The 17,661-nt window shown below is 49.0% G+C and overlaps 1 protein-coding gene across 6 annotated transcripts in view; it reads right to left on the reverse strand.

Moving 5' to 3' along the window:
• Positions 1-501: 501 nt before the first annotated feature.
• setd5 (SET domain containing 5) overlaps positions 502-17,661 on the reverse strand; it is a 34,410-nt gene continuing 17,250 nt past the window's right edge. Inside the window, exons 2-25 of one of the 6 annotated variants that reach the window (XM_044121712.1) lie at positions 17,334-17,601; positions 15,326-15,428; positions 14,663-14,892; positions 14,500-14,558; positions 13,904-14,091; positions 13,370-13,408; positions 12,990-13,280; positions 12,727-12,875; positions 12,529-12,646; positions 12,329-12,438; positions 12,005-12,254; positions 11,838-11,909; positions 10,991-11,137; positions 10,513-10,896; positions 10,144-10,404; positions 9,666-9,783; positions 9,339-9,568; positions 8,785-8,841; positions 8,174-8,647; positions 7,782-7,874; positions 3,346-3,602; positions 3,156-3,265; positions 2,987-3,075; positions 502-2,607 (exon numbers count right to left, since the gene is read on the reverse strand). In XM_044121712.1, the coding sequence (XP_043977647.1) occupies positions 2,131-2,607; positions 2,987-3,075; positions 3,156-3,265; positions 3,346-3,602; positions 7,782-7,874; positions 8,174-8,647; positions 8,785-8,841; positions 9,339-9,568; positions 9,666-9,783; positions 10,144-10,404; positions 10,513-10,896; positions 10,991-11,137; positions 11,838-11,909; positions 12,005-12,254; positions 12,329-12,438; positions 12,529-12,646; positions 12,727-12,875; positions 12,990-13,280; positions 13,370-13,408; positions 13,904-14,091; positions 14,500-14,558; positions 14,663-14,892; positions 15,326-15,428; positions 17,334-17,404 (4,377 nt within the window). In that variant the 5' untranslated portion in view covers positions 17,405-17,601 and the 3' untranslated portion in view covers positions 502-2,130. Of the gene's footprint in view, positions 2,608-2,986; positions 3,076-3,155; positions 3,266-3,345; positions 3,603-7,781; positions 7,875-8,173; positions 8,648-8,784; positions 8,842-9,338; positions 9,569-9,665; positions 9,784-10,143; positions 10,405-10,512; positions 10,897-10,990; positions 11,138-11,837; positions 11,910-12,004; positions 12,255-12,328; positions 12,439-12,528; positions 12,647-12,726; positions 12,876-12,989; positions 13,281-13,369; positions 13,409-13,903; positions 14,092-14,499; positions 14,559-14,662; positions 14,923-15,005; positions 15,024-15,325; positions 15,429-17,333; positions 17,602-17,661 lie in introns of those variants that run through there. The other 5 variants (XM_044121711.1, XM_044121710.1, XM_044121714.1 and 2 more) reach the window with 5 other exon arrangements.

Below are 17,661 nucleotides of genomic sequence, written 5' to 3' on the forward strand. Positions count from 1 at the left end.
AGACTGGCCCACCAGGTCATATCTGCACGATTGCAGTTGACAATGGTCATCCAACTGTTACCAACTCATCAACTTTCTTGCTATATTAAGCCACATTTAAGACAAAAAAAAAAAGGTATTGGCAGGAAAGGCTTTTTAATTATCGGTAATTGGCGATCGTCCAGAAAACTCTAATGGGGCAGCCCTACTGACGGAATCTGAGTGAACACCTAACAGAAAAGTAAAAATCCTTGCGGCTAGCTTAATTTCTCATGTAGACACTCACCATCCATCCACTGCTGGTAAAACACCTGATTAAATTATTTTATCAGAACCTCTTTAAAACAATGGGAAGCCATCCCTTTGACACCAGATATGTTCTTCGATCTACTTTTAATTATGTTTTAATTGTAATTTTTTTTTTTTTTAAGTTTGTGTACTAGAAAGGAAAAGAAGTCGATAAGCTGTGGAATCTGAGATAACCCCCCCTAACCATGACAATGACAAGCCTGGTTTCCAAAATACTTTGCTGTTATGATTATTTTATTATCAAAATGCATTACATCTGTTGCTTCTTAAATCTCTTAGAGAACAATTGAAATAGTTTCTACTATGATCTGTGGAGAAAAAAAAAAAAGAAGAAGAAAAACAACAGAAAACTTCTTAGAAAAACAACAGGAGAAAGAAAGTGGCGTCTGAAGGGACCCAGGAAGTCAGATCTCCAAAGCGTCTGACCCAAGCTGCTCAGTCAGACTGTACTGACACCACGCCGGGAATACAGTGTACTAGATCCTCTCTCCATACAGCTCTATCACATTCTCTCTATACAGGTACACAGAATCACACACAGAGTCCTGCTGCTGGGTGCTTTCAGGGTGGATGTGTTTTTAAGGTGCTGCTTCGTGTTAGCTAGCAACGTTCATGTTGCTGTTCTGTCACACATTCATGGAATCTGGTGGGGCTGAGGAGGGGGTGTAGTGGCCGGTGGGTGGTGAGGGGAGTGGGGGGTGGGGGGGTTCCTCCTTTCCTCCGTCATTCAAGTCTTTCCTACAAATACAGTTCCCCCACAACCCACAACCACTTCAGGCCCTGAACTCCAGTCACATAAAGAGAGGGGGGGGGGCATTCGCAGGTCTCCTCCACCTCAGTCTGAGTGCTGCAGAAAACCGTCTCTTTTTACACGTCAGTTGTTTAAGAATAGAGAAAAAAATGGAACAAATAAAGCAGCAGACAGAGAGAGAGAGCGAGAGAGAGCGCCCCACAGGAAGTGCAGCTGCCGCCGCCGCAGCAGCTGCCACCGTCAGCAGCAGCTCCATCTCCTCTGGCAGTGAACTTGCTCTGCTCTCTGTCACATGGAATGCAAAGATTGGTCGGACAAATCCAGACGCGTCTGCAACCCTGATCCCTTTGCTCCTGAACGGGATGACTCCAGACGGATGGAGAGCTGATCCGGTGGTGGTGGGCCCAACTGGATCAGACGTTGGTGGGAGGAAATGGAGATGGAGGCCTGCAGCTGGATGGAGGAGCAGCACAACGCCGCTCACATGGTGAAGAACGCTTCTGGAATGATCCTGGAGAACGCCCCGCCCCCATCTGCCTGTCATCAGTCCCCCGTCCTCAGAGTAAACCGAAAAGAAAACGGAACATCTGTCGGATTTTACTAAATACGCTTGTCAGCATCTGAGCAACCTGGTAACCATGACAACGGGAAGGTTAACTTAGCATTCTGTGCAGACATCGACGTGGAATATTTTTCCTTTTATGAAAAAGAAGAAGAAGAACAATAGGAAAGTTCTGGGATAATCAGGAGTTTTCAATCCGGGTTTCCCGTGTTTTCCAGGCTGCTTGCTTCCCGTCTCCCTCTGTCCTGACATCCAGGAGTCAGAGGTTTATCTATGAGCACACTGCTGTCAAGTTCTTTTCCTGAAAATATAGAAAAGAAGAAGAAAAAAAAATAGAACTCAGGGAAAGGAGGAATCTGTCCAGAGTCCAGGCTGGCTCCTCTCAGGTCTGTACATGTGACCCCTCCAGCTCCCTGAACCCCTAGGGGGCCTTTAGCTTCACACACACACACACACACTCACGCACCCCCCCCCACCCCACACACACACACACACGCCTACACACATGCACACACAGCTGAAGAAGGTCCTAAAAGCTTCCTGACTGTGTCCTTACTCCAGGCCCCTGGTGGGGGGGGTGCTGGAACTGCTGGGGGTAGTGTGGGGAGGGTCCTGTTAGCCTGGAGCCGGCCGGCTGCCCCGCCTGCCCCGGACTGTTCACCTTCAGGCTGACAGCCACCTGTTGTTGACTCCCTCTGGAGGCCTGAGGGCCCACGTCTACCTTAGTCTGTCCCTGGGTCCGTGGGCCTGGCGCAGCCCCCTCCAACAGGCTGCTGCTGCTGAGGAAGCCTGTCTTTAGGCGGCTGCTGCTGTAGCTGGGGGGTCCGTCGCTGCCGGGCTGTGTGGGGGGGGGACTGCAGTAGGAGCTTTGGGGATCCTGGGACGGCCCCGGGTGAGAGGAGGAGATGCGAGGGTAGAAGCTCTGGGTGGAGGAGCTCTGGAACGGAGAGCTGGCTGTGGGATGGGTGAAGGATGGGCCGTCTGTCTCTGGGAGGACTTCTGCTGACTGGATAGAGGACAGAGAACAGACGACAGAGGGCTGCATGTTATCAGTGAAAAAAGCAAAAAGCTGCTCAGCCACCAGGAAAGGCCTCTGATGGCAGCATATATCTCAACTGGTTGCTGAGAGGGTTTCCCAGCTGCAGTTTCTTCCTAATACACACAATATTCACATTGTTTTATTGTCATTTGAAAGATAATAAAATTAATATCTTGTTAGAATGAAAAACATTTTAAATTTCAATTTCCAGGAGCGTGAACACTTCGGAATTAGGAACTTTGACTCTCCGCTTATCGAAGGACATCTACTTGTTCAAAACGAACGGAGGTGAAATAAGGAATTTAAACCAACAAATCATTTTGGTGAGTGCTGCTCCTGGTCCTACCTGCTGTGCGTAGAGGGGGGGGCTGTATCTGTGGGGGCTCTTGGTGGAAGCAACCAGGGCTCCTCCTCTCCGCTCGTATCGCTCCACATCTGGAGACAGAGACAGGAGCGTCACAGCCCGGTCCGGTTAGTTTCTTCCACTGACCTGAACCCCGAACCTGCTGCCGTACCTGGCTCTGCGTCTGCTGATCCGTCACTCCGTCTGTAGACCCGATCCATCTTGATGCTTCTCAGCACGCGCTGGCCCTCCCTCAGGCGCTCCACTGTGGTGGGGACCATCCTACAGAGGAGCAGGAAGCTGTCAGAGGGGTACTTTCCCAGCATTGACCACAGAGAAACAGGAAGAGTAGCCACTCTCACCACTGGTTGCTGCACTCCTGCCGCCTGGGCTTGACAGGTGCCCTGTGGTGGTCCGGCGGGCTGACCTCCTCAAGGTGAGGGACCGGAGCTGTGGAGTGTGGGGATGAAGGGGGCTGCATTTGCTGGTAGGAGCGGGCCGGGTGGGTTTCCTTGCTGCAGTAAGGGTCTGGCTGAGTAGGGGCGGCATTCCTGGCTGCTGGTTCACATGCTCTGCTGCTGCTTCCTTGCTTTCTCTTCCGGTACTCCAGCAGAGACACCTGAGCGGCAGAAGGAAGTAGGGCGCTCTCGTCAACACTTGCTGCCTCTGCTACTACATCAACGCTCATTGTTGTGTTTGATGCCAGGCCACCAAAATCCATCCCATGATTCACCCAGACTGCGATGTTGAGTGATGACAAGCCACATGCAGCACGGCTCAGGGTTCCAGTCTGAAAGAAAGGTTTTCAAATCCCGTTTCATGACCATCGGGATCCACTGTGCAACCCTGTTCTCGCCCGGTTTCTGAATGACTGGACGTCACCACCCCTCGGCTCAGAACGCAAGCAACACGAGACGCACCACGGCATGATGCAACCACGCTCAAAAAAAATCCACAAAAAACACACGTCAACGTTCACATGGGAGTTCAGGCACGCACACACCTTTACAACGAGAAGACTCATCCCAACTGGATGTCATCAGCAAACACGACAAACAAACGAGAGGATCAGGAGCGAGTGGGATGGTCAGACACTGACATGGATGGCTCTTGTCTGAAGTTGAATCTTATGCCTTGAGAAAGAACCAGCGAAGGCTGAGCAGGAGCAGTGGAAGTCAAGAGGCACCACAGAGCACCAACAGCAGCCATTATGCTCTCATCAGTTGCAAAAGTGTTTAGTAAGCCTCGACTCACACAGCAGCAGAGGTGGGACTTTGTTTTTATTTGTTTGAATCACAGTCTTGCTATAAGGGATGCAAAAGTGGACACAGCTCCCACTCTGCTTCCAGATCGTCACATTACCAGACCACTAAGGCCCCAACATACTTCATCCGTCTCAGCGCATTTCTGCATAAAACACACCAATGAACTTCTGACCAATCAGATAACACTTTGAACAGAAAAAGTTCAACCAGGACCTGGAGTTCAGCAGGTGGATGCCTCTCTGCAAACAAAACAATTTTCATCACACGTCCACATCAATGAGAACCGATTTTGGTAGTTCGGATGAAATATGTCGGGACACCTTTAGGATTTGGCATGCAGGCACGGAGGCTGACTGGTTGCTAGGAAACACTCTACTGTGGAGCCTGCTGTATAGCGAGCTCCATGGTCCACTCTATAGCCCAATCTACAACCAACTGTAGGGTCCATTGTATAGACCACTGTGGGGTCCATCGTATAGACCACTGTGGGGTCCATCGTATAGACCACTGTGGGGTCCATCGTATAGACCACTGTGGGGTCCATCGTATAGACCACTGTGGGGTCCATCGTATAGACCAGTGTTTCCCAACCCTGGTCCTCAAGGCACACTGTCCTACATGTTTTAGAGGTTTCCCTGCTTTAATGTGCCTGATTCAACTGATTGCAGTTCAACAAACACCTGTTAATCAGTCATCAATTGAAATCAGCTGCACTGAAGCAAGGAAATACCTAAAACATGCAGGGCAGTGTGCCTTGAGGACCAGGGTTGGGAAACACTGGTATAGACCACTGTAGGGTCGATCGTATAGACCACTGTAGGGTCGATCGTATAGACCACTGTAGGGTCGATCGTATAGACCACTGTAGGGTCGATCGTATAGACCACTGTAGGGTCGATCGTATAGACCACTGTAGGGCACACTGTAGAGTCAACTGTATGGTCCACTGTGGAGTCAATGGTAGAGCCTTCTGTAGAGCTTACTGTACTCTGTACTCTTGGCCACTGTACAGCGCACTTTAAGATCAACTATAGAGTCCACTCTACTGCCAACTCTAGGGCCCACTGAAGAGCCCACTTGAAGAGTTCACTGTAAGGCCAGCATTACGGGAATCCTAGGGTCCTCTGTAATGTGGCCCAAACCGTTTCTTACCAAACCAGCCAGTGTTGGTCCTGTTGTATAAAGTGTGTGTTTTGACCGACTGCTGGAGGCTCCTGGAAACAGCCTGGATACTCTTGATGACTGCTGAGTTCCTCTGGTGTGATTCCTACTGGATGTTACATTTACAGTACAAACCTTTACTTTTCTGTGCTCAGCTACTGTTGGCAGGGATTCTAGAGCAGGCCAGAGACACTAGTGGCCTAATGCCACCATGTGATGCATTAGGCCACTAGTGCATCATAGTGGCCTAATGCATTACTCTGGGTTTCTGGCTTTGCTTTACTATCATTTTTTGGTTATGTACAGTTTTCGTTGTTAAGTAACTTTACACAGTTTATACAGACAAGCAGCTAACAAAAACCAGCGAGGTTCAAGAGCAAACAAACAATTTAAAATTTTTTCATGTTTTTGTCCTAAATTAGGCCACAGCAAAAGATGGATTGTTACTGAAAAAATAAGGAACCCTCTTCCTGTCTGCCTGTTGAATGGATTTCGCTCTGGACTCTTAACACATATATGCTTCCCACGGCATGATGCTAGCACCGCCATGTCTCACGTTTGGAAGTTTTTGGGTGGGTAGTGTAGATCTAGTTCTAAGTTACGCAACCTTTTGTTTGCATTTTGGCCTTCTTCTGTGCATTGTTCTGCGTGTTGGCTGCGAGGCTTGTGGATCTCTGCAGCTCATCCAGAGATATGAGCCTCTTGGCTGCTGCTCTGATTAATGTTCTCCTGTCAGTCCAGATGGATGTCCACGTCTGCAGGTGGTTTGTTCTCTCTCCATGTCCAGATGATGGATGATCAGAGCTCAAGGATGTTGATATAGAACCTAATCCTCTTTTAAACTTGACCCCTGACCTGCTGCTGGGTTCTTTGGTCTCTATTATGATTGTTCTCTAAAGAACCTCTGAGGCCTCCATACAACACAGTAGTTTATACTTGGATGAAACCTGTTTATGACTTAGGTGACTTCTCATGCACTGGACTTTATTTAGCGGCAACAATGGGGGAGATTATATATATAAATATATAGAAAAATTAGGGCAGTCAATGTTAACGGATGCGATTAATCAGAACATTTTAATATTACATAACAGATTATTCAAACTGCCTATTTTGACCTAAATGCCTTGGGTGGTTACCTAGTTCACAGCATCGTGCGGGAGTGACGAGTGTCTGCCGCCTCATCGCACACGGTCCATAGGAAATAAATGGAGAGGGAGCCTTCGAAATCAATGTGTAAAACAGAACGACCTCATTTAAACCTTCCTGAATATAAAAACGTGGAAAGCTGCCAATCTGCTCGGTTTGAGACAATTAAACATTTTGTTTTGACAATGTGCATACAGTGGCAGTTTCTGATGTGGGATCTATGGGCAGTTGCCCAGGGCGGTATCAGAAAGGGGTGATACTGCCCTGATTCTAGTTCTTTTCCAAAAACTAGAAAAGAAAAGACATCTTATCTGACAGTTGTCCCCTGAACAAGGTCTACTGCTACTGCAAAAAAATAAAAAAATGCCTGCATTTTAATTGGTTGGAGAGTGACAGGAGGGGCTTCACAATTGCCTGCATATTTATATTTCAAGTTAGCAAAATTAGGCACAGTGATTAATCTGATTACATTTTTAAAATCGATTGACATCACAAATTTAAATGCAACACAATTTTGTTGAATTCAAGTAACTTTTTCATTCCACTTAACTCTGGCTGTGGTCTGTCTCATAAAATCCCAATAAAACACACAGTGAAGTTTCTGGTTTTAAGCTGATAAAATATGAGACAATGTGGTTGATATTGATTTTAAACTTAGAAAGTTACAGCTGGGGATACAGCATGACTTTCTGCAGAAAAATGTTGAAAGAATATGATCTACTGAGGTAAAACATCACCTCCTGAATATTTAGCCATCTATGACTGAACTACGCCATTGGCTCAAACATTGTTCCTGGTTGGTTTGATTTCAACCAGAGATGATTTGAACTGAGCGGTAGAGTCACTGGCAGGGCTCATGCCGCGTGCCCTCTCCACCACAGTGACGCCGTTTGATACAGTAGCTACAGCTGAGAAAGAGCCATGGTTGTTATGGAGCAAGCACACGACGGCTTCACTCTGACGCCATTATGACAATCCATGAACCATTGGCCTGGTGGCAATGGATGAGCTTCTCCACATGTAGATGGGTTGGACAGAGATGGATTGAGAACTCTGAAGTTGTTGGGGAGCTGGAGGCTCATAGCTGAATGTTGGGAGGAGGGGCGGGGAGAAGCGGTCAGAGCATGGGGGGTGGGGAGGAAGGGTGCTGTATGCAGATGCAAAAAAAAAAACAATATTTACATGCACACTTCTAAAGATGTAGTTGTAGGGAGCATATTCACCATATTATGTACTGGCTTGTTTTCACTTCTTACAGCTATAGGCTGGTATTCTGCCTTTCCTGTCAGCAGACTAATGGTATGCTGGTTGGCCCTCTGCCTTGGAAGAAAAGCGGAAGAGAGACTTGGCAAAGAGTGTCAAGGAGCATCAGGGTGAGGGGTGGCTGAGAAAGAAGGAGAAGGAGGAGGGAGAGGAAGGAAGGACAGATCTAAAGAGCTTCAGATACACACATGTAACTAGAAAAGTTTCCGTCTAAACGGACAGAAGTTCCTTCAGCAAGAAAAAGCCACTTAAACTGGTGAGCCTGGTGGGAACAGCTCATGACGTCTAAAACATTTAACGACAAATGCTCAAAACATCTGCAGCTCCCATCTCTGAGGTGTGGAGGACTTGCCTTCTTTTTCTGCGGGGGATTGCTGGTATGAGGCGAAGTGCTCCTGTCTGGGTAGGCCGCTCCGTAATGGCTCTCCCCAAAAGGAGACAGCGAGCCGGAGCCCACGTCTCCGACCAGGCCCTGTCCACTGAGCGAACTGTGGAAGGAATCTGCGGGAGAGAAAGCTCCGTCCACCTGGGAATGGTGGCGCTCCGAGCTCAGGGGATTCCCCAGGTTTGCGTTGAGGGGGGAGCAGGTGTAAATGAGGTTGAACTCTGTCCTGAAGGCCTTCTCCCTGCTTTTGGAGTCCGAGGAAGAGTATAACGGCAGGTTCAGGGAGATGCCGCCCACGGACGACTGGCCTTGGGAATCTTGGCCTGAAGTGGCCCCGGGAAAGTCGTCAGAGGTCACGGCCCTGGGGCTCTCCAGGCTGGACGGGAGGGACAGGTCCAGAAAGGGAGGTCGAGAAGCGTCAAAGTCGGCCTGAAGAGACGGCTGAGGAGGAGACGTAGACAAGATGTAGAGTGGAAATAGAGAATAAAATAAAAAACAAAGAGGATAAATGGAGGAGAACGGTGATTAAAAGACAAAGAACTATATCAGCTGTTCTGAGTAAAGAAATGTGAACATACTTCTGGAGAGATGGACTCAGGCCGGTGTACAGGCGATGCCTCAGAGGACGATATGTCCTACGGTCAAAGAGAAAGGGTACATTAATCAGGATCCAACAAAACTCTTCAGCATTCCTACTCATTCTGGATGAGATGTTTATTTAATGTGATGAGCACAACACAATGATCTGAATCCTAAGGACACGCAGAGATGCAATGACAAATCCTCCCTTCTACCCATTTACAGCTTCACCAATCCTCACTTCTGACTGGCCAGTTCCAAAATCAACAATCCAATCTTTCTGAAAGCAAATAAGTCTTCATTGTCGAAGCTGTTACTGAGGGAAGAAGATTAAAAGCTCTCTCACCCACACTGTGTGACATCACCACTCATCCTCATATAAATATTAACCACTCTCAGCCCAGTAAAAATATTACCACAGATTTCTATGGCTCTAGTTTGGATGAAGTTACTGTAACCTTTACAGGAGTGACACAGAGAACCACAAATGAATTGTTTGCTACAAGATGGCCGACGAGCCTCGTAAGATACTCCGGGTTGTCGGGACTCTTACTTCAAACTGGAGCGGTGTGTTGCAGCGGCTTGTGGGTTGTGAGGGCATCGGGGAGTACACCAGGCCGTTGGGCATCACAGAGCCACACGGCGGGTGAAGCAGCAGGTGGAGAGAGTCTTCGGGAAGAGGCGGCGTGATCGGTGAGAGCGGGCGAAGCAGGTGGTCCGAGGACGCTGGCGTGGTGTCAGCTGCGTACTTGTGATGCCGCTTTTTAAACGGTGCAGCGGCATCTGATTTAAAGAAATAGGACGACATACACACATGGTTCATATTCGTAGCTCCACAAGAAGAAGTGGGTGTGGGAGTCAATAGGCGGCTGTGACCTACCGCTGCAGAGCGGGTTGGGGGTGGAGCGGCTGCTGGTGCTCTGCTGGGAGGAGGTGGACTCCGTTCCGTCTTCCACACTGTTAGAACAGCTTTCATCCTCCACCTGTTTGATCCATCTCTGCAAGGCGACAACACCACCCACATGTCAACCTCTAGTTTTACAAATATGAAGCGGAACAGAGACTGATGCAGATGGGACGGAGTGTGTGATGAGATCAGCAACTGATTTAAACAATGAGGTGAGGAGAAGAAGGCCAGAGACAGGTACATGAACTCAATGAACACTTTCTAAATCCTCTGTGACAAACTGGAAAAATAAGAAGTATTTTAGATTTTAGACATTTCACATTTTTAAAGGTTCATCACCACACCCCAATTTCAGGCCTGATATATAGTTTCCAGCTGTAACAACTGAAGCTAAGCGGCCTATAGGAGAGCTTCTTGTACTACTAACCGTGTGTTTCTAGGGTTGTCTGACCTTTTTGTAGCAGCCATAGGTGCCATCCATCTGCAGCGGGCGGGGTCGGCGCCTCTCGGGGGTGAATGGAGAGCCGAATCGGACGTAGTGTCTGGGGGCTGTGCAGATGAGTGATGAGTGGGACAGGCCCGGCAGCATGTTGAGGGTGGTGGCCAACACTGTGGGGTCTGTGGTTATCCGCAGGGGCCGCTCAACAGGCACCTCCTGCTGGAGCTTTTCCCCTCCAGGGACTTTGTCGTTCAACCACTCTGTGACGAGGTACTGATGAGAGACAAAAGACTGCTTAGCTGATCCGGCAGAGAAGACCTCAAATGCTGTGACAGAGAGGTCTGAGTGGTTCTGAGAAGCGCCATGCTAGCGTAGCCTCACCTTCTTTGTCTTGGGGTAGCGCACACTGCCTTTTTGTATGCTGTTGGGACCCTGGGCATCTCCATCCAGGAGGTGAGCTCCCTGACCGCCGTCTCCATGGCCGTGTTCGGCCCCATGTTGGCACTGAGACCCTTCATCGTGCAGAGCGGCCCCCTGGTCAGTCATCGCCTGCGCCGAGGACATCGCTGCTGCTGCAGCGGCTGCCGCCGCTGCCGCCTGGTGGGCCAGGGCCTGGCGCTGGCGCCGAGCGCGCTGCGACGAGCTCGAACGATAGCGAGAAATCCGGCTCTTGGGTCGGGGCTTGGTGGGCCTGGTGGGTTTAGGGGGAGCGGGCGGGGCAGGGAGGGTGGCTGCTGGTGGCTTGTCCTCACCAGGAGGGTTGTCCTATAAGGGAAGGTGGAAAAACAACATGTTGAACCTGTTGCCACGACGATTGTGCCCGACGAGATTCAGACACTGGCTGCGTCTTTGGTCTCACCGTGAAGTAGGTGGTCCGGCGTGTGCTGACTCCGACTCCAGAGCCGTGTGGGACAGAAGGCGTCTCTGGAGCGTTTCCCGTCCTGTCCTCAGTGTCCACCGCCTCGTCCTTAACTTCAGCTCCCGTCGCTCTTCGCCTGGTTGGAGCCTTCAGGCAGAGAGAAGCAGCCCTCAGAAACAAGCAATCCAGCTTCTGAAACGTTTTAAGACCTGACCTGGGACATGTGGGCTCATTTCAGACTAATAAATATAATTATAATGCCCTTTATATCTCAAATTGAAATCTCAGAGGCCAAGCTACTGGATTGTAGGCATGGCTGCCCTGGGGTAGTCTGACATCAGCCGCAGGGAAGGCCTGTGAATGCCAAGGACACAAATGATGAGGGTGGGCAGACCAAGAATCGAACCAGCGATCCACCGATCAACCGCCATCGCTGCCCAGAAACCCTGTTGTCAGCAGACTAGATACAGGGTTTCCCCCAGCGCATGATAAACCTGGAGGGCCACCAGGCTCTACTTGCCTCTCCCACCAGATTAAGCGATGCTTGCTTATTTTAAATAGGTAACAGCGACAGTAAAGATGGATTAAGCTAGTTTAATAGTTATCGCATTTAACTCGGCGCGAAGGGGTCCGCACCAATTGTGTCGTCCCTTCACTTGCCCTTCGGCCTCAAGCTATTATTTCCAAATTATGATGCCCGAACCTCAAAATTTTGGTGACTTAAAAGAAAAAAAATTAACAAATTGGGCCACTAGTGGGCTGCTCCCATCACCGGGTTTAGAAGGATTTCTGGTGGAAATATGCAGACGAAGCAGAAATGTCAGGAAAACAAATGAAGATCTCATACTCTTTTACTACAGCCGATCCCATTTTCATCCACTTCTCCGTCTTCTGCTTTGACCTCAGTCAGCGTTCTCTCCTACAGCAACACATTAACACACATCAACACACTTACTCCCTGACACTTCAGCTTCACTTGGTGATCCAGACAAAGAGCCGGAGCTAAAAGCCCACCTCGGTGTCGCTGACTCCCTGCAGGTCCTTGCCCTCAGGCTGCTGGTCTGGGGTCAGAGTGCCGTTGCTAGCCAGGCAGCTCTCCAGCTCCTTCCTTTGGGCTTTCCTGCGCCGCGTCTCCGTGCCAACAGCAGGAGAGGGAAGAGCGAGAGCAGTCGGGTTCAGGAAGCTCTCCATGGGGCTCAGGTTGTGCTTCTGCACCGGGCAGTTCTGGTTGCCTTTATGGCAGGCGCAGTCCACCTTATAGTTACTGCAGGGCGATCAGGAGAGTGGGTTACAAACGCCCAGCCGCGACTGTGACAACCGTCGATGAGCACAACTCACCAGCTGCTGAACTCGTAGTCAAAGCCAATGGTGACCTCGGCGTCCTTAGCGATCTGGCAGACGGCGTAGATGCACAGGTGGATCATCCCCTCGGCGATCATGTGTCGGACCTTGGAGGGAGAGAAAACGCATTCTCGCTTTTGAATAAAAGTTTAATACGGAAAAAAAACCCCCAAAAAAACACATGGGAAAAGGCTGACCTCAGCGTTCGGGGTGCAGGACCTCCTGATGAAGCGCGCATCGTTTCCGAACGTCCTCGCGTCAACGCACATCTCCACGTCGTTGAATTTGGAGTAAAACAAGACGAAGGGGTAAGGCCTGGAGGACGACAAGGGTCAGTGAGAGCAGAACGCGCTGCGGTGGCAGAGAACAGCTGCGACCGGCCGGTGATGACTCACTTTTTAAAGAAATGCCCGTTGACTTCAAACTGCTGTCGGAGCATGACCTTCCCCCGGTACTCGATGATGAGCGTGTCCGCCTCCAGGTTCCTGGCCGCGCGCAGGATCTTCCTGTGCTTCTGGACCCGGGTGACCCGCCCCAGCTGGAGCTGCAACACAAAACACAGCAGAGCTGCAGCACGCCTGGCTCGCATTTTCGCCAAACTCTCGGACGCCCCCCTATTCCCCCCAGCAGGGGGCACGGGAGCGGGGCGTGAGCGGACCTGCATCTGGGAGCCCAGCACCGTGTTGTTGCAGGCCAGCTCCGTGCGGTTGATGGTGTCCAGGCCGTTCACGCACGCCTGCGTCTGCGTGTCGGAGGGCGGCGTGGAGGCGCCGCTCTCGGCCTTGGAGACGGAGGCGCAGGCGGAGCGGTGCAGCTCCAGCAGCGTCTGGATGTCGGCGCTGTACTGGTTGGAGAGGGCCTCCTCGTACTGGTCCGTCCACTGGCGGATGCGGCTCTCCCAGCCCTCGGCTGTGTTCTCGTCCAGCACGCTGGCCTCAGACGTGGAGTTCTGTGTGAGAGCAAATAGGGAGGGGGGGGGACGTGACCAGGAGCTTCCAGCTGCGTGGGAGGGATAAGCAGGATGGATGCAACGCTCACCTTCATCCTCATGGATTTCCTTGATCCCTGTCTGAAGGCCTGGAAACGAGAAGCCGAGGCGGCAACGGTTAGAAACAACGGAAACAAACCAGGCTTCTAACGCTGCCGTGATGAAACCATCAGCTGACTAGATTTTATTTATGACTTCATGCGATGGATCAACAGCGTCGTTGTTAATTGCAAAGTGGGAGGAAAAGAAAAAAATATCAATAAAAGTCTGAAAAGTGTGGTGTGCCATTGTTTTCAGCTCCCTGTACCGGAGGTCCCTCAACTTTTCCAGGCAGTGCTATAAAATATATATGTACGCAGCCTTTATTTTTTATTGTCACGTTTTCATATTTTTTTGCTTTATTTGTATGATTTTGTGTATGTAGTCAACATTATGTTGTACTATTTTACATGATGTTTAATACATTTTAGATATGCTGTCTAAAAAGCCTGTAAACAGCTGTTGTCTGACAGCAGGATCCGCTGTGCGCTCGACTTGATCTCGTTGCTGCTGCGGTTCACACACACACACACACGCACACACACCTTGACTTTCTTTGGCTTGGGCGTTCCGCGGCCTCGCTCCGTGCTCTTCTTCCTTTTCTTGGATTTGCTCCTCTTAACCCGGTTGACGGTCAGTTTGATGCTGGTGGGGGTGTGCTGGGTAGCCGTGTAGGAGACGGTGGAGGGAGAAACCTCTTCATCACCACTTTCTGTCGCACTGCTCTCCCCAGCTGACAAAAAAATAAATAAATAAATAAATAAATAAATAAATAAAACGGTTGTTTTTTTCGCACACGTTTGAAAATGTTTTAAACACAGCCAACAGTAAAACTTTATTTGAAAGGATGTGAAAAAGACTGACTGTCGTAGACATGAAGGAGTCTTCATGAATGTTTGATTGTTTTCATGAAGTGTCATTCAGTAAGTAATGACACTTTTAATGCAGAGTTTACACTTTTTATTGACTTTTACTGCAACTCTGCTTTAAAAGTGTCATTACTTACCAAATGACACTTCTTGACAACAATGACAAACATTCATTAACATGTTCATAATAGGTATTATGTCATGTTCCTGTCAGTCTTATGCACACCTCTTCACATAAAGGGTCGTTACCAGGGCGACCACATGAAGTGTACCTGAAACATTCTCTTGCTTTCTGTGGGCGCCCTCTACTCCTTTCCTCCTGTCCAGCTCCCTGCAAAGACAGTGGGTCAGCACGGGGCGAAAGCTGTTTGGGGAAACGTGCGACTGCGTCTGGGCCTCAGCCGGCTGGTTCCGGCAGTCGGACCGGGCGCTAACCTGCAGGTGCATTTGAGGTGCGCGCCGTCTGGCGTGGGGCTGCAGCGGCACCAGCTGGTCACCGCCGCGTCCTCCTCGGAGGAGCTGTCGCTGTCGGCGGAGTGCTCGGCCCGGGGTTCGTGGTAATGGGAGCTGCGGACCATGCCGTTGAGTTCCATGCGGGGAATGATGGTTTGGGAAAGCGGAGAGGCGGGTGGGGTAGGGGGAGGGGGCGCGCCATAGTTGTGATCCTGACAACATACAACGGAAGACTGTTGCATCTTCAAACAACGGGGGTGTTCAGGCAACAAAAAAAAAAAAGGGAAACGGAAAATGGAGACAAATGAAAATGAGGGCAAAATACCAGGTATGTGAAAACAGTAACAGCTGTTAATAACAGAAGCGGTCTGCGGGTACGGCAGGCTAACAGCAGGAAGGACTATTTCACTTCAAGTGGATGCATTAGCGGCCTACAGTTTCACTCGGACAACAGCATCTTAACAGACCAAGTAAACAGAAAAAAGATTAGGAAAAATAGAAAGGCTGAGGCAGAATCCATTAGTTCTTATTTACAATATGAAGTCATCACGACTGCAGCCTTGTCATTAAGAAAGAGTAATACAATAAACTACAAGACGTGCTACGATCAGAGCTGCAGATGAGGAAGAAGCTGTCTGAACTCACAGCATATGGGAGTCCCCGATACCCATGATTCTGTGCACTACCACAGCTGTGGTTGTTGTAGTTCTTCTCATTTACTGCAGGGCTTGCTTCAACTGACTCAGGGCTGAAAACACAAACAAACTTCATCAGGTAAAACAAGTCAACACACACAGAAAAACACACACACACACACAAAATCTAACACAGAATTTCATGGCTGGCTTTCCCACGGCTGATTAATGGTGGGACGTTGCCACTAGATGGCACCAGAGCTCCTCTTCACTCTTACTCTGCAGCAAGTCTACATGCTGAAGGAAACCAGATGAAAGAGTGTTGCATCAACTCCCAGCAGAGGGGAGAAGTCGCCGTGGTAACCAGAGATAAGGAAGAGACTGAGCCCAGGTCAGAACCAGTCAGGAACCGGTCTGCTAAACAAACTTAAGACAACTCACTCTATTCACTGTCCATTAAGAATTGGCAAAAATAAGTAAACATTTTCTTATAAGGACGTTGATTTATTCCAGAATCAAACATGGAGCTTCTTTCAGCTTCTAAGCACCACAAATCTGGAACAAACGTTCAGAAAACTCCAAAGCAGCCTTTAAATCCAGGCTAAAAATCTATTTGTTTAGAGTTGCTTTTGAACCATAATACATGGAACATTGACCATCATATGTGATTTGTATTGACGGTCTTTATGATGGCCCTTTATGATGCTACTGGTTTCTCAGTCGGTGCCTGTATTTCAATTAGGAAGGTTTTTCAAGAGAACAGTGGTGATGTGAATGCTGTGCCATGCATTCAAACTCAGAAATTTACCTAGAGAAGTAGTTAATAAATAGGTTTCATCGTGATTTTTATCATTACCACAATAGTACCGCAAAACATTGGAATGAAATATTTAAAATGAGGCTTCTATTCTATTGTATTACGTTGGTTTGTCACACTTTCAGAAAGTCAATTTAAGAATTTGTCAAAAACAACACAAGTAAATTAAAAAAATGCTGATTTTAAATGAAGAGGTTTGTTATGAAGGACTGGACTCTGCTAGCTTCTGCCCTCTTCAGTGTGAACGCCACCACTGAGTAAAGAAGCCTCAACAAACATCAGTGAGGTGTTTAAAGATGAGGTCAGACGAGCGTGCTGTGGTGGCGTAGGGGATAGCGCGACCCACATTTGGAGGCCTTTAGTCCTCGACGAGGCCGGCGCGGCGACATTTGCCGCATGTCTTTCCCCCTCCCCTTCCCCCTTTCCTGTCAGCCTGCTGTCATATAAGGGACACTAGAGCCCATAAAAAGACCCCGTAGAGGGGAGAAAAAAAAAATGTTGGGGTGTGCCATGGTGGCGTGGGGGGTGGCGCGACCCACAGTTGGAGGCCTTGGGTCCTCGGTGCGGCCGGTGCGGGTTCGACTCCCGGACCCAGCCATTTCTCCCTGTGATGCTGGATTTGTGCATTTATTTGGTTCTAGCTTCTCCGGTCGGTTTGCATCCACAGTCATTCGAACCGCACCAGAGTTCACTTCAACTGAACCGAGACCGACGTTTTTAGGCAGATTAGAGTTCATGTTTTTCGTGTCTTTATATTAGAGTCCAATTCCACATTTACACTTCCCCAAATGAACCGGACCTTCCAGACAAATAAACTACAAAGTTTGATTACAGCGGACTGAACAGGGCTGGTGAAACTTAACCAGAGAATGTTGAACGTTGTTATTTTTTACTTGTTTTTAAATTGGTGGTGAGAGGCTTTTCTTCTAGCAAACTCTACTCTAATGGGAATTAATTAATGGCATTATCGCCAGAAAGACTAGACATGTTTTTGGAACGTTTCTTATTCAAAGAGCCATTAGCAGCACAAAATAACAAAGGTCCAGCTTATACAGTCAACACAAAATACATATATGAGAAATAATAATGAAAGCGCTTTGACTGGAAAGGAGTTATTATATAAATGTAGACCATTTACCAGTGAAAAAAATTGAAAGAGTAACAGACATCAGCCAGTTCCAGTCAGCTGGTGTTGACTTACTCTGATCCAGCAGCCATATCCGAGTAAGACGTTTCAGGTGTGGTGACTCCCAGAGTGATTACTATGCTCATGACGTCCAGCACAGCGACGCAAGGAAGTGGGGGGACGAGGGGGGAGGAGGGGGCGAGAAGGGGAAGAGGGGAGACAGGATGGGATGGGGGGAAAGGAGGATGAGAAGAGGATTCACAAGGTCCAACTTATAGCAACGGACCACTCCAGAAGGGGGGCGCCGTCGAGCCGCAGCCCACGGCTCACGGTCATGGGGGACCTGAGGACGGAGGGCACAAATGTTTGTTCAAGATTAGCAAATACAAAATGGCTTCTGGCT

Source organism: Gambusia affinis, linkage group LG07 (assembly GCF_019740435.1).
Source record: "Gambusia affinis linkage group LG07, SWU_Gaff_1.0, whole genome shotgun sequence".
Classification (NCBI taxonomy): Eukaryota; Metazoa; Chordata; class Actinopteri; order Cyprinodontiformes; family Poeciliidae; genus Gambusia; species Gambusia affinis.